Source organism: Lingula anatina, chromosome 1, assembly GCF_051362555.1.
Source record: "Lingula anatina isolate TDL-2025a chromosome 1, LinAna3.0, whole genome shotgun sequence".
Classification (NCBI taxonomy): domain Eukaryota; kingdom Metazoa; phylum Brachiopoda; class Lingulata; order Lingulida; family Lingulidae; genus Lingula; species Lingula anatina.
Genome location: NC_141767.1, coordinates 2638270 through 2654071, shown reverse-complemented (window position 1 = coordinate 2654071; position 15802 = coordinate 2638270). Strand labels below are relative to the sequence as shown.

The 15802-nt window shown below is 33.0% G+C and overlaps 2 protein-coding genes across 5 annotated transcripts; one reads left to right on the top strand and one right to left on the bottom strand.

Moving 5' to 3' along the window:
- Window positions 1–854: 854 nt before the first annotated feature.
- LOC106163569 (tetraspanin-4) lies at window positions 855–13589 on the bottom strand. Of its 3 annotated transcripts, none has more exons than XM_013541198.3 (8): window positions 13426–13589; window positions 12433–12503; window positions 11961–12152; window positions 11053–11127; window positions 10767–10874; window positions 4497–4646; window positions 3829–3912; window positions 855–2729 (listed from the first exon to the last, which is right to left on the bottom strand). In XM_013541198.3, exons 2-8 carry the CDS (start codon window positions 12490–12492, stop codon window positions 2664–2666), a joined length of 735 nt encoding a protein of 244 aa, XP_013396652.1. In that variant the 5' UTR covers window positions 12493–12503; window positions 13426–13589; the 3' UTR covers window positions 855–2663. The 3 variants fall into 3 exon arrangements, with proteins under 3 accessions (XP_013396652.1, XP_086856415.1, XP_013396654.1); XM_087000289.1 differs by having other exon boundaries at window positions 13473–13558; XM_013541200.2 differs by lacking the exon at window positions 13426–13589 and adding an exon at window positions 13233–13345.
- Window positions 13587–15791, top strand: LOC147763839 (DNA-directed RNA polymerases I, II, and III subunit RPABC5). Of its 2 annotated transcripts, none has more exons than XM_087000290.1 (3): window positions 13587–13726; window positions 14176–14283; window positions 14700–15791. In XM_087000290.1, the coding sequence occupies exons 2-3, from the start codon at window positions 14189–14191 to the stop codon at window positions 14806–14808; spliced, it is 204 nt and encodes a 67-aa protein (XP_086856416.1). In that variant the 5' UTR covers window positions 13587–13726; window positions 14176–14188; the 3' UTR covers window positions 14809–15791. The 2 variants fall into 2 exon arrangements, with proteins under 2 accessions (XP_086856416.1, XP_086856417.1); XM_087000291.1 differs by having other exon boundaries at window positions 13608–13675.
- The last annotated feature ends 11 nt before the right edge of the window (window positions 15792–15802 follow it).

The following is a 15802-nucleotide window of genomic DNA, read 5'->3' as shown; positions in this document are numbered from 1 at the left end:
TATTTCTAAAAAACCTTTGAAATGAAGACCAGATGTAAAATAAGTATGATTTTTTTTTTAAAGTTGAATTCAGAGCCCCATCCACTTATTCAGTGCCCCACATAGTAAACATGCACTACCTTGTTTTCAAGAATTGGTAGAATTGAATAGTCAAAACCGGAAAATTAAATTACATAGCAACAAGTTTTTTTTTTTTTTTTTTTAATTGAATACTTGAATTACTTCATTTAACCTTATTTTACCCAATTTTGCAGTAGAACACATTTTGCTGAGGATAGGAAACTGGGATCCATAGGAAGTATGTCGCTTGACATGCATCTTCAGGATGAAATGCTTATCTTCTTTAAAGCTCGTGTTCTCCTGTCATTTTGTTTGCATCAAGATTTTTCTCCACACATTACATACAAATGCACATATGTGTGATGTCTTCTTTAAAGAGCTTCAATTCCTGATCATGATCAGATGCAAAATGGAGTTTTAAAATATGACACTTAAATATGTACACCAAGTGGTAATCAAAATATCTTGTGAAAGATGCAGTTTTATTAATCTTATCAAACATTTGACATGTTGTTTGTTCATATATATTTTTCTTCACAACTGACATTTTCACAATTTTTGGGAATTTGAAACTTTTTGAATAGAAACAATCCCCCCCACCCCTTCCCTAATGTATGAAAATTGATACAGGATGTGTCTGGCAACTAGTTTCCTATCATCAGAATGGGGATTCTTCATGACGGAACTAAACGAGCTTTAAAAAGTTATAAAGACTATTTCTCTTCATTTGATTACACCATTACATGTCTGGTGTCAGAATAATAATTGAAGACTAAGGAAAAGTAAAAAAACTATCTGGAAAAATTTTCAATTTATTCTTTCATGATTAAAATTATATTAACATAAGTACGCCTTATGAAGGAAATGGTATATAGGGTATACAGTCATGACTGGTAAATAACATTTAACTGTCTCTTAGGTTTATCAGACACCCTGACAAACCCTGAAATTGTTTTATTTTTTTCTTAATGATTCATTTTAGCACCCGAGTGCCATGCTCCAAATTAAAACAGAAAGGGGAGGGGGGGGGGGCATGAGTGTCTAAACACTTGTTTACAAATAGGTTTTTAACTCTCCATCTGCCAGTGTACCATGTATTGATTCCATAACAAAAGTGACAACATGACATCATGGATGAGTGAGTGTGCTTTATGTTATAAGTGCTTCATGTTCTATACTTCTATAAATGAATAACACAGGGAGTATCTAGCTTCCACTTGCACGTTAATAAAAAACTAATTTGATGATTAATTTCTGGTACTAATTACTTCTAAAGCTATATAATGAGAGAATATAAATTTCAATTGAGTCAAAAAGGGATGAATAAACTAAGTGTGGGAAGTTACAGTAACACTATCTTTCCAATCTACTAAATTAGATTGTGTGACAAAATTTCAGGATTGTCATCAATTAAGAAGAAAAACTTCTTTCAAGGTATTTACTTTGATAATATTGTAAAATATTACAAATCATAAAAATACATTATAAATTTATTATTAATAAGTAGTTTTACACATAGGCCTATCAGCATGTGTTTCAAATGAAATGATAAGGATACCATTTCATTGAACAAAATGGTATGTTCTACATTTGTATACAAGTTAATTCAAATCATACAATGCAAAAATGGCACATTGACAAGAATCTTAGGAACAGAGTTGGTTCTAAATTTTACATATGAAAGGAAATGAATACCCAAATAAAAACTAACAGCAAAGACAACGCCAAACAAATATCTAAAATGAACCTAAAACGCACTTCATCTCAAACAAGTAGCTGTCCTATCACTCTCCAGCAGTCAGATCTTTTACACATAATTCAGTCCTAATTTCCTTCAGTTACGAGGTAAAACACAAATTTCAATTAAAATAAATAGCTATCAGTCAGCTCAAAACCAGTGCCTTTTAAAATGAAATATACTGATATGAACATTTTAAGAGGAGTGTTTCATTAATGGATATGACAGCTTAAATGCTCAGTTTTTAAAAATATATATGCTAAATATTAAACTATAAAAGTTATTTACATGAGTATTATTTATAGTATTATACTTAATATTTGTTATACAATGTGCCAGCTATTGTGATTCCAACTACTGTACAGCAAATAAATGAAATCTTCAAAATGTCCTAATACATCCAGTTTTTCTTTCTCACTATGGTTTTGACATCATATCAGAAAGGGCAACTCTGGTTCCACCACTTGCTGCATATTATTATAATCATAAATCTTCAACTAGAAGGCAAATGCTTATGCTTCAAAGATAAATGCAATACACTGTTTGATCCTCTTTTCATAACTTTTTGTTCATGTGGGAATGTTCTTGTAAAACAAAGCAGTAGTCTCAATATACTACTATTGGATTAATCTACATTTCATCCCACTGCTTGTTTGGAAGGTACAGAAACAGTAATTTAGTTTCTGACCTAAGCAAATCCCCCTCAAATCTTTTCACTAACATGAACCCTATAAAATGCCACTGCTTGGTTTATAGGTAACAAGACAGCAACTGACTTCAGGGTAACCAGACTGGATTCCAACCTGAAACACCTCAGATTCTTCCAGATAAGCAAGGGCGTGGTCTGATCAGGGTTTGCCAAGGGTTATCTGTAGTATTTGTTGTTTCTCAAGCAGCAGTAAAGCACCATGGCTGCAACCATTCCCAAAATCTAAAAATAGTAAAAGAGAATCAGAAACAAAACTGAAAACGTAATAGGTATACCATATGGGATTTTCTTACCTAATCTAATCTTCCCCAAGAAAAAAAGCAATTTCATGCTCAACTACCAGACTCAGCACTGAATGATCCCGAATTTACTGGTAGATCAGACCACACTGCCCATTTTCAAGGTGTGTGTCAGTACGCATTTCACAGTATCATACCTCGGAACAAATTTTGAGATGAGATGCACTACTTTCCAACCCTGCTCAGAATAATTGCTATCACATCGCATACTAGGCAAGAGCGGTGTCGTGTCTGATACCTCGAAGAGCGTACTGACGCACACCTTGAAAATGGTAGTGTGGTCCGATCTACCAGTGAATTCAGGGTCGTTCGGTACCGAGTCTGGTAGTTGGGAAGGCATGATGCTATTCACAAATCATTTCTCAACCTGTCCCTACATTTGGATTTGATGTTTTGTACCATTTCTGATTAAATAACATAGTTCTAATTAAATCATGATAATTGCAACTACCATTAACTTCCTGGTATTTCAAAGAAAATACCGACATCAGGTACTTTTATTTTAGAGATTTTATTATTTTTAAAAGGTTTAAATTGGAACAAATAAGTAATTTTGCAAGGCACTTACACCAAAAATATGACTTTGGGACACCTTTAATTCTGTCGATCTTTTATTGTAAAAGACAAATTTGCATGGGATGAATAATATACTTACAAGTTGTGATATTAGTTTCAAACTGCCTATAACTTGACACCAAGCTCACAAGAGATGGTAAATTAAACTGGCAGCACTAATATATATATATATATATATATATATATATATATATATATATATATTTAAAACACTCTTACCAATAGTGTAGTACAGTTTCATAAGCTATGTTATTGTGATAGACTTGTGAAGATTCTGTGGCTATAGCTACTTATATTCGCCAGGTCTTACCAGCCAATAAGTCATTCCCAGACTTCATCAGGGAATGAGGTTGTGATAGGTGTCAAATACAAGTTGCTACAGACAAAAGAATCATCACAAGTCTATTCCCAATGTCTTCACCATTCAAAGGGAAACTATTCCATACCTGTATCACTCCTACGGTAATTGCCACTACACCTAGTATGTATAAATGCTGGGTCAACCAATACTTCAGCTCATTAAAACACCCCTGTAATTGAAACCAATCGGAAATAAATCATGTTATTATAATTAGCATCGAATAGGATCTAATATACAAAGACTTTGAGGTCTGATAAAGCTGAATGTTGAATATTTAACAAATGATCTCATCACCAAACATAATATTTAATGGTAATGATGTAATGGTTGAATTTTTTTTACCAGTCAGAGTAAATGACATATATTATAAATCAGATGACAACAATGTCAAATGATAGCAATGTTTCAAGTTGTTATCTTGGAAGATATTGACATTCAAGTATTAAATCATATAATAAAACAATGTTTTTTTGTTTGTTTATTTCAGACAATGTTTGCAGACCTCAGAAAAATTATATTGCTTGAGTCACCTGTATATCTTTCATAAAAGATAACTGTTCACATTTTTCTTTATTTTTAATTAAAAGTTCACAACCAAAATATTATGGCCTTATTTTTTAAAACTTATTGAAAAGAAATCTGCATTTCATATCATATCATATCATATCATATCATATCATATCAAAATATCAATACAAATAATGATGAACTGGAGAAAATTCACATACAACTATAGATGCATATAACACCTACATGGCTCTGCCACATGGCAGGGTTTCCAGTTCTCCCACAGAGGGTTGAATGCTGTGAGGCTCTACAACAGGAGTCTGGCACCCAGTCCTTGTCTGGCCAGGCATGGGACTTAAACCAGTCTGAGTAGTTGTATACCCCACAACAACCCAGCTGAAAAAAAATCAAGTTTTAAAATATGATATCTGATATCTGATACATTAAAGCATTACTAAAACTGTTCAAACAAGCATGTGACTTAAACCAGTCTGAGTAGTTATACACCCCCCAACAACCCAGCTGAAAAAAAAGATACACAATTGTTTTCTGATAGTTAAATTGTTATGTTAAAGCATAACTAACTGTTAAAACATTATTACATCAACAAGGCAGCAAAGCTGTCAAATGTACAGACAAAAAACAGGAAATAACTATGCACAAAATAGGCTACTGTCAATTCTGATGCAAAAGTACATTATGTTAAACTGCAAATTCAACATCAAATTTTAATTATGCTCAACAGGTAATACCAATGTAAGTAAAATGTGTAACAAGTTCACACTTTGTATATGTATAACTTCCAGAAAAAGAAGCCAATTAGACTGCTTTTCCAACTCAGGCTGCATTTAAGTCCTGTATTTCTTTTATTGAAAGTAAGGCAATCATAAGTAACATGATTTTCCCATAATGGTCCTCATGGCAGCAGTGCCCAAAATACTTTTTTTCAAATTTTGATGCAATATTACATAATGTTTAACAGCATAATGACCATCAATTTTAATAATAAAATATTAGTATTATGGATATTCAGAAAATGTGACTAGCAAAGGTCTTCAGGCCCATGGAACTTCAAGTCACAACTTGAAAATGCCAAAATGTAAACAAGACAGCACTGTTCTGAAATGTTTTTTTTTTATTTTTTATAATTTTTAACATAACACAAAATTAACAGTTTACTGCCGTTTTTATATGATCAACTAAGAAAATTGATGAGATGGGGAAAATATCAATAGAGCAGTGTTAAATGTCCAATTTCTTCCATTCTGAGATTCTGAACATAGTGAATGATTGAATCTGACAAACTGCAATGATATGAGTTTATTTCCATTTTTGAAACTTTATTACACACAATACATGATAACAAGTTTACCATCATTTTTACATAATCAAATAATAATGTTGTAAAGATGCAGGAAATGCCAAACAAACACTTTTACGTATCTTATTAATTAAATAATGAAACTGTTAACATGCCTAAGAATTGAATCTGAGGAAATGTGAAAAAACGGCATTTTTTTAAAATAATGGCCCGATTATGCTGTTTTTTTTAACTCAACCTGCGTTTTAGCAGGAATGACCACTCCTGTGAGTTTAATGACAATTGGCCTGTTTTTCTTATATTGTGTTTACAGTGTTGCATATATGCTGAAAAATGAAAAAACAGCATAACTACTAAAATAGTGGCCCGATCATGCTGATTTTCGAACTTGATCTGCATTTTATGAATATTCATCAGCTCTGTAAATATACAGTCAAAAAGTAAAATTGCCTTCCACTTATCGTGTTTACAATGAAAGTGCACGGCACCAGCGACAGTGACGACGGCGACGACAGACGCAGGTGATGGCAATATGTACAGACACATCTGTACATATTTACTGTACTGTTTGAGAACAGTAAGTGACATGGTTTTTCTTAAATGCTCATCATGGGAGCAGTGCCCAAAATAGATTTTTTTCAAATTTTGATGCAATATTACATAATGTTTAACAGCATAATGACCATCAATTTCTAATAATAAAATATTAGTATCATGGATATTCAGAAAATGTGACTAGCAAAGGTCTTCAGGCCCATGGAACTTCAAAGTCACAACTTGAAAATGCCAAAATGTAAACAAGACAGCACTGTTCTGAAATGTTTTTTTTTTATTTTTTATAATTTTTTAAACATAAAACAAAATTAACAGGTTACTGCCATTTTTATACGATCAACTAAGAAAATTGATGAGATGGGAAAAATATCAATACAACAGTGTTAAATGTCCAATTTCCTCCATTCTGAGATTCTGAACATAGTGAATGATTAAATCTGACAAACTGCAATGATATGAGTTTGTTTCCATTTTTGAAACTTTATTACACAATACAAGATAACAAGTTTACCATCATTTTTACATAATCAACTAATAATGTTGTAAAGATGCAGGAAATGTCAACCAAACACTTTTACATGTCTTATTAGTTAAATAATAAGACTGTTAACATGCCTAAGAATTGAATCTGAGGAAATGTGAAACAAGACAGCACTGTTCTGACATGGGTTTATTTCCATTTTTAACACTTTTTTTAACATAAAACAAAATAAACAGTTTACTGCCATTTTTATAGCATCAACTAAGATAATTGATGAGATGGGAAAATATCAATAGAATAGTGTTAAATGTCCAATTTCCTCCATTCTGAGATTCTGAACATAGTGAATGATTGAATCTGACAAACTGCAATGATATGAGTTTATTTCCATTTTTGACACTTTATTACACAATACACGATAAGGGCATTTTTACAATCCTGGGCTCCTTTTTTTCCCAACAAGGGTCAAAAATAGAAGTCATTTTTGTGTTGAAATGTGTACTTTTCTTGAAAGTATAGACCTGAAGGGTATAAGAAATGACAATCCTGAGATAAAACCTTGTGTATGTATAAAGATATGATCATTTGAATTTTGAAAATCATTTTTTTAATTTTCATAAGCTAAACCTTGAAGTGTGTGACTTTTATGGTAATTTAAGGTATTGATCTCCAAAAAACCACTTAGTTTTACTCAGAGAGTATTGCTCTTTTATGTATTTGCAAAAAAAATGGATGAAAATATCCAAAATTTGACGAATCAATGACATTTTGTAATTTTCCTGTTTCAGTATTAAATGTGACTCCATGAAGTTTTTGATTCTGAGATATTCTGAGGACTTCTGTACTTCACTTTACCTTGCATTAGTTCTTTATGTTATGCTTCATGATTGTGTAAAATATTATTTTGCACGGACATGTGTGCTAATTGCAGTGTCATGTTAAAATAAATGTCCTTTCCGAAACATCCCTGTTTCGGAAAGGACATTTTTTTAACATTTATGATATTGTTTTAATATATTGTAGTATTTGAGTTTTTATAAGTTTTAGGTGAAGTCTATGAATAACTGGGCAGAATAGGTGGAAGCTGAACTAAAATTGAAGTCTTTTTATTACATTTTGTGCTTGTTTTGTCTATTTTGTACTAGTAATTCATTACTGGAATTTTATTTTATTAAATATTGATTCTGAGATATATTCCAGGTATTCTTTATGCCATTATACCTTATTCCAGTTTCTTTTGTTACAGTGCATAGCTGTATAAAATATTATTTCACAAGGTCAGGTTTAAATTTAGTAATTACATATTTAAATATGTCCTTTTAGACATGTCCTTGTTTCGGAATGGACATTTGTTTAACATTTATGAAATTGCCTTAAGATCTCATAGTATGTTGGTTTACAAGGTACAGGTGAAGCAATCATTAGACAAAATATGAGTAAACTAGATTAAAACTGAATTGTTTTTATTACATTAATTGGTCATTTTGGATAGTTTTTGATTCTTTTTTTAAATGTTACTCCCTTAGTATTTGATCATGATATAAAATAGAGTCTTCTACACTCCATTATACCCTATTCTACTTCCTTTTGTTACAGCTCATAGCTGTATAAAATATTATTTGACAAGGTCAGGTTTAAATTTAGTAATTACATTTTTAAATATGTCCTTTTAGGCATGTCCTGTGTTTCGGAATGGACATTTATTTAACATTAACGAATTGCTTAAATGGTGTATATATATATATATCATGATGTATGTATATATTATAGATAATCACAGGAAGTTAATTATAACCCTGTGTCTGCCTGCAAGCGCCTCTGTAAACCGTGCCAGTGAACTGACCTTTGCAACTTTAACACGTGTAGCCTCATAACTATTTTCGAATACTTTTTTGTACATCAAAAGTAAGCAGTATTTAAAGTAAGATAAGCTATATTATTCAAAATTATATTCTACATAAATTTGATGTGCTTCCCATCATCCTCTTCCTCATGAATAATAAATAGATGAGCAGACCAAAGAGTAAACAAGTGTTTTAGACAATGTGTTAAAAAATGTCCTTTCCGATACAAAGCATCCAAATTGCCTATATTTCTATTTATACTGATATAATCTCTTCAATTAATTGTTAATTTAACTTTGAAATACATGAACTTTGGGAAAGTATGCAATGGAAGTTCTAGTAGATCCAAAGAAAAGATCCTGACTCGCAAAAATGAATTTTTTTGTTGAGGATATATATAGAAATTTAAAAAGATGCCACTGAAGAAATGTTTTTCTATTATTTACATGTCATATGCATGATGCTCTAACAGTAATTTGCTTATGTCAAGTGAAACATACAGCATTAAAGACAGAATTCTCTCTATTTATAACATTGGCAATGTAAAGGTACTTTGTTTCGGAATGGACAATTTTTAACAAGCATCTCAAAAAAGACCACAGTTAAATGGGTTTCTGTGCACTGGGGTTTTCTTATATAAAAATAAATATCACATGTCCTGGGCTTTAGAGAAATATATATTGTTACTGGCTAGGTGTCAACATGTTCTTTTTATGTAAGAGAAACCCAATGTTTCGGAATGGACAAATTTAACGGAAAAACACGGTAGGGTTATTTTGCACTCCATGTCAAGCTCCAGAATCATTGCGCAGATTTCATTATTTGATGCAAACAATACCAATACATCCAAATAATGATTAGGATGGTAAATTATACTGTATGTTTTATGATATATTTTCTGAAAGTCATTTATTTTTGTTTCGGAATGGACATTTCGTTTAACGGAAATACCAGCATGCCATTAAAAGACTTTTTTTACTAGGATACACCTCTCTCCTGTTAATATTTAAACTTTTTTGCTTCCACCATACTACTGAGTGTTTTATAATCCAAAGAAATGCAATGTCAAACACTGTTTTAATTTATTTCAGATTGCTTTTTATTTCATATGACTAAAACGGGAAAAATTTTTGGTCATTTTTCGGGCTTTGCTTTAGCATATCTTTGGACTCGGTGGTGATATTTGGTTTCTATTTTCAGTGTTTATCTTCACTTACACCATTCTCTAACATAGTGATAAAAAAATTCTTTGATCATATGTATGTAATTTGTTAATTAGCAATATGTGGGAAAATCCGAAAAGTGCCCAGGATTGTAAAAATGCCCATAACAAGTTTACCATCATTTTTACATAATCTACTAACAATGTTGTAAAGATGCAGGAAATGTCAAACAAACACTTTAATGTATCTTATTAGTAAAATAATAAGACTGTTAACATGCCTAAGAATTGAATCTGAGGAAATGTGAAAAAACAGCATAACTTCTAAAATAATGGCCCGATTATGCTGATTTTCGAACTCAACCTGCGTTTTAGTAAGATTGACCACTCCTGTGAGTTTAATGACAATTGGCCCATCTGTTTTTCTTAAATTGTGTTTACAGTGTTGCACATATGCTGAAAAAAGGAAAAAACAGCATAACTACTAAAATAGTGGCCCGATCATGCCCATTTTCGGACTTGACCTGCGTTTTAAAAAGATTGATTACTTCTCTGAGTTTCATGACAACAGGCCTAACGGTTTTCCTTAAAATGTGTTTACAGGGTTGCATATATGCTGAAAAGTGAAAAAACAGCATAACTTCTACAATAATGGCCCGATCATGCTGATTTTCGAACTTGACCTGCGTTTTATGAATATTCATCAGCTCTGTAAATATAAAACCAAAAAATAAAACTGTGTTCCACTTATCGTGTTTACAGTGAAAGTGCACGGCGACGGCATCGCCATCGGCATCGGCATCGGCATCGGCGACGACGGCGACGACAGACGCAGGTGATGGCAATATGTACAGACACATCTGTGTCTGTACATAAAAAGAATTGGGGCAAATATACATGGGATTGTCCCATAGCCCTCCTCATCTTTTTGGCATTCTAGACCTCTAAGAGCTTAACAGTCTTATTTATCATTATTTACTATAATTTGTTGTTAAATATCCATACATTCAGATAGGACTTTTTGACAAAATGAAACTATTTAACAAAACGACAGCTTTCAGTAATAAAAGCTGTTATTTTTCTGAAGATATAAAAAGTTAATTATAAAAATGCTGTAAAAAACTTGCTTAGTGGTTAAATCACTTGTACTCACTTCAATCTGAACTAAATCCCAGGCATCTTTCATTTCTAGTCTCCTTGGATCACCAGGATACTTGTCTTTTATACCCACAAGGAGTTCATTTTCTAATACATGATTGATCTAAAATAATTGGAAATGACTCAAAACATCAGACCCAATATAATAATAATATCCACAACTTCTGACATAATTTGTAACTTTACAATTATTACTTGAACTAATATACAATTCTTTACTCTTCTTACTAATGAAAAGATTTTAAAAATATATATGACAAAAATGTACAGTGTTCACTTACCTCATCTTGGTGTACAAAGGCAAGAATAGCTGCTACAATCTGTAGGACAAATATTAGGACAACCAGTACAAAATACTGAAATAAAAATATCATTATAAATGTTAAAAATAACGCCAACATCCCATCAATAAAAAGACAGCCAACATCTTCAGTTCTCAGTACAAGTCTATAAAAATATGAGGCCATATATTTAAATCATTTTATATAATTTTATATTATTTGCAGACAATGGTTTACTCATCACTATTAAAACTACATAACCTGCTTACATGTAACCATGCTTCAAGCACAGTAGCGTTTTACATTTGGGCAATAAAAATAATCACAAAGCTACCTCTCTTTTTAAGCTTAGCTTCAAAAATAGTTTCCCATCAATAACCCTCTGTATCTTTTAACTGGGAAATACAACTAACATGTCTGTGCTGGCTTATTTCATAAAGACAATGCAATTATAAGATGGGCTGTAAAATGGACACAACCTAGAAAGAGAAACCGTGGCAGGCCCAAGGGAGCATGGAGGGAACCATCAAGGCAGGAATGAAGACAACAGGGCTAGCCTGGATCACCATAGGCACAGCAGGTCAGGAGAGAGAGAGCTGGAGGCCCCTTGTGTCTGTCTTATGTGAAACCCATTCATGATAAGAATTAAGACTACATTCAGATTCACACATTGTACTAACTGGGTTGGTCCAACTCTGCAAGTGATTCTCACTTAAGTGCAATCAGTGGAATCAGCTTAAATGTTTGACATGCCTTCCCAAAAGCTAAGGGTTAATTAACTATCTATCAGAGTAAGCCCATTGCACTGATTGCATTTTATCAAGAATCTCTTGCACAGTTGGACCGACCCTGCTAGTACAATGTGTGAATCTGCATGCACCCTCAGTAAGTAAGCTACATATACTCACAGTGAGTAGCATGCACTGGTTTTCTGCCAGGGCTCCACAACAACCAAAGAACCCCACCACCAGGATGACCACCCCAGCAGCTATGAGTAAGGCTGGGGCACTGAGGAAGCTGTAACTCTGGGCTATTGCCCCATATTCACCCTTGTTCTGATGAAGCCATACACCCACTCCAAGACTAGCACAGCCTAAAAGCTGAAAACACAAAAAAGTTACTTTCTTATCTGTCTGTTTCGTACCCGTTGACTTTTCTAACTTATTCACAACATGATCTCTTTAAAGACCAGGTTAAAAAGAAAACACTATACATATATAAAGGCATTTTTGTAAGTGTTGCATATGACTGCCAGAGGTGCATAGTGGATAAGAACAGGTGAACTTATATGTTCATGGTTAAAATTCAACTGAAAACTATCTGTTTAACAAATTCTAAATCATTATATGTTTGTAAGCCTGTCAAAAATACAAAACTTACCCAAAAGAGGCAATTAAATCCATAAAATACATATTTGATGACCAGAAACCCAGAGCCCATATTGCAAGAACCTGAAAAATATAAGTCCATGGTTTAATTTTTTTTTTTTTTTTAAATATTTACCATGACATCAATAGCCTTTAAATTCTAAATGCCAACCCAAGCTTATGGCTTTTCAGTAGGCAAATTCATCATATAAACCTGAACTCTTCACTCAAATAAAGTACATTATCACTACCTGAGAGTCAAAATATGACAATGTTGACTACAAAAAGTGAATGGGTGACAGAACTTAAACGAAGCTCACCACACAGGCTACTAAAGCCTTCCTGGACTCTCTCCATTATTTCTCTATGATCAGCTTTTGTAAAGCAAAACTAAGAATATATGCAATCTAACAGAGGAAGGATTATAGATGTTTAGTCTACAGTAACACTAATAAATGGGATCTGTATAGCAGGTATATTCTCATAAACTATACTAGCCTTGGGCTTCAAACTATAAAATAAACCACACACTAAAACATCTAAATGTGCGCTATAAAAATACCATGCATTAAAATAATGACAATCATGATTAATAACTACAGACACCGTAAACCTACCTTCCCTACTCCTTGGCATGTTTCTCACTTTTGCTTTGAAAATATATCTATCGAGTGTAACTTGCCACAAGAAACTGTCAGTGTGTTACCACTTTGAAAGTCTTTTTAATTATAAAATAAATTTATTGAATAGTTTTAACCGCAAACAAAATGCTCAAAGTTGTAAGACTGAATAAAACAGAAATGAATTACTCACTTGCTTTCTCATTCCTATGACTAGCTTCTGCTGAAATCGATATCAAGTCATCTAACTTGATTAACGAATAACGTTAAAGGCTATTGCCCCATGCGAGGTTTATTGTACCCAATTTGCCCCCACAATACGAAAGAAATAAGATAAGTGTAGCTCACAACAATATAGATACGGATATCTCCTTGATCTGGCTTACCTGGGCAGAGGGATTTTAACTATAACGTTAAATAGTATTGCATATACCGGTGGATTTTCTTTGAGCCCTCTTTTGTTATGGTTCACATGCACTAAAGCGTAATTTTAACGTTAGGTGGCGCTCATTGGAAGACAGCCCTTCAAACGAGAATAACACTAGAAAACATTTTGCTAAATGTGGCGCCGCCTACACGTTAAAAACTGCTTGTTACCGCATGTGAGAAAGCGTTGGGTCGTATCCCTGCGTTTTGGTTTGATTTTGCTCATTTTATGCTATGTATTAATGCAAAACTGTTGCTCAGGTTTGTTGAAAATTAGTCATTTTGAAATTGCTTAATGTAGGTGAAGGATATGTAGTGTTTCACTTGCGTAAATCATTGCAAAAGTTTTTCTCCAAATTGCGTCGTAAGATAACTGAAGACGCTGAAGGAAAAGACGGTTTTGCTTTGGTGTAACGTACGGCAATAGTGTGGTACTGTTAGGGTCGTTTTATGTGGTTTGTAAATTGACCAACCCATCAAATCGATAGCCAAGTGTGACCTTGGCACGAGGAAAATAGAAGGGAGTGGAGGTTGTATTACTGGACGTCTTGTGAACGACGTGGTTACATTGGTTTCTATTTCTAACAGGTACCAGTATCATTGTTGCTTTAACTAAATTCACTTGTTTAACAAAGAACATGACAGGTGCGCGCTGGAAAAAATTTATTAGGCGGTGCTAGAAGTGATGTTTGTTTTGTTCGGCTTTTCAGGTAAAAAGTAAAGATGATTATTCCAATCCGGTGTTTCACTTGTGGGAAAGTAATTGGCAACAAGTGGGAAGCCTACCTCGGTCTACTGCAGGCTGAATACACTGAAGGGTAACTATTTTATTTGTAAAGGAATGGCTATGGGACCTTTGAAATAAAACTTTTAAAACTCTTATTTCAGTAATCCGTTTTAATTTATATCATGGGCATTTAGCATGGTTTTAATATATATATATAGGAATACAGTATGCTTATTTTTATCATTTAGTAATTTTATCTGCCTGTGCCATCATGTCTTTGCATCTATCCAACTCTTTTTGGGTTGCAAGATTGAATAATAATAATAATAATAATAATAATAATATAAATAATAATCATAATAATAAATGTACCCTCTTGGCACATACAGTGGCACAAGAAAATGGGAAATGATTATACTTCTTTTTCAACTGGAGGAGATGTTTAAAAAAATACTGTCATTGATGTGTCAACTGTGTTGTTATTATTTTCATTTATTTATTTCGTAGGGATGCTCTTGATGCACTGGGCCTGAAGAGATATTGCTGCCGTAGGATGTTGCTGTCTCATGTTGATCTGATTGAAAAACTGCTGAACTATGCTCCACTTGAGAAGTAACCTGTAGAAGACTACAGACTATATTACTACATGCCATATTATGTAGATTAAACAGGGGAGCAGTTTAATAAACTGTTCAAGAGGAGTGGTCATTGGATTAAAATGGTTCATCATGCAATTTCCAGAGAGGGATTTCACATGGTTTTGGAAGCCTGGCTGGTGTTTTTTATGAAATTTTGCAGACACATTGAAATCTGTAGAGGGAGCATTACAAAAACAACCAAAGAGGTCATGTCCATTTGAAATGTGTCCAGGTCATATACAACCTTCGTGTTCATAACTTAATTGGGTTCTTAATTCCATCTTTAACTGGATTCCATGACCTACATGCTCTCAAGTAACATTGCTGTATATATTATCAAGAATGTATTACCAATGCATTTTCATAAAGTAACATCATACTTTTCATTAATAAATATTCGCATTTTTTTAAATAAAACAATGTGTTTTCTTACATATATTTTGCTTTACAAACCTACCAGAGAGTAAGCCTCAAAGGATGTAAATTTATTGAGTTTTTTTTTTCACTCTAATTTACTCGAGGCTGTTTCAGCCTAATTTTGCCCACACATTGTACCTTAGCACAACTGTCGCAACCAACATAATTGATAAGAATCATTTCTGCACATTTCCTTTGTACATCCCAAACAAGTTTACACCCCACACGATAGCTTTTTGTGCTATGGGCATTACGAGGTAAATTTAGATTTTTGGAACTATTGCTCACCCAACATTTTATATTTACTTGAGAAGAAGCAATCATTTGGGAAAGACAAGTTTTATAAACGTGTTACACATTGAAATGTTATGATGAATCTGAGCTGTTAGGTCCAGTTTTCACAGAAAGCAGAAGTAGAGTGTGTTCTAAATATTATAAAGGGCACTGATTTTGTGTGACTCACTTTCACCGAACCTGTTATCCATATTGTCAAGTGTTATCCGACTAATGACAGGCAGCATGCAAATAAAAATTAAAGCCTTGATCTAATCGGAA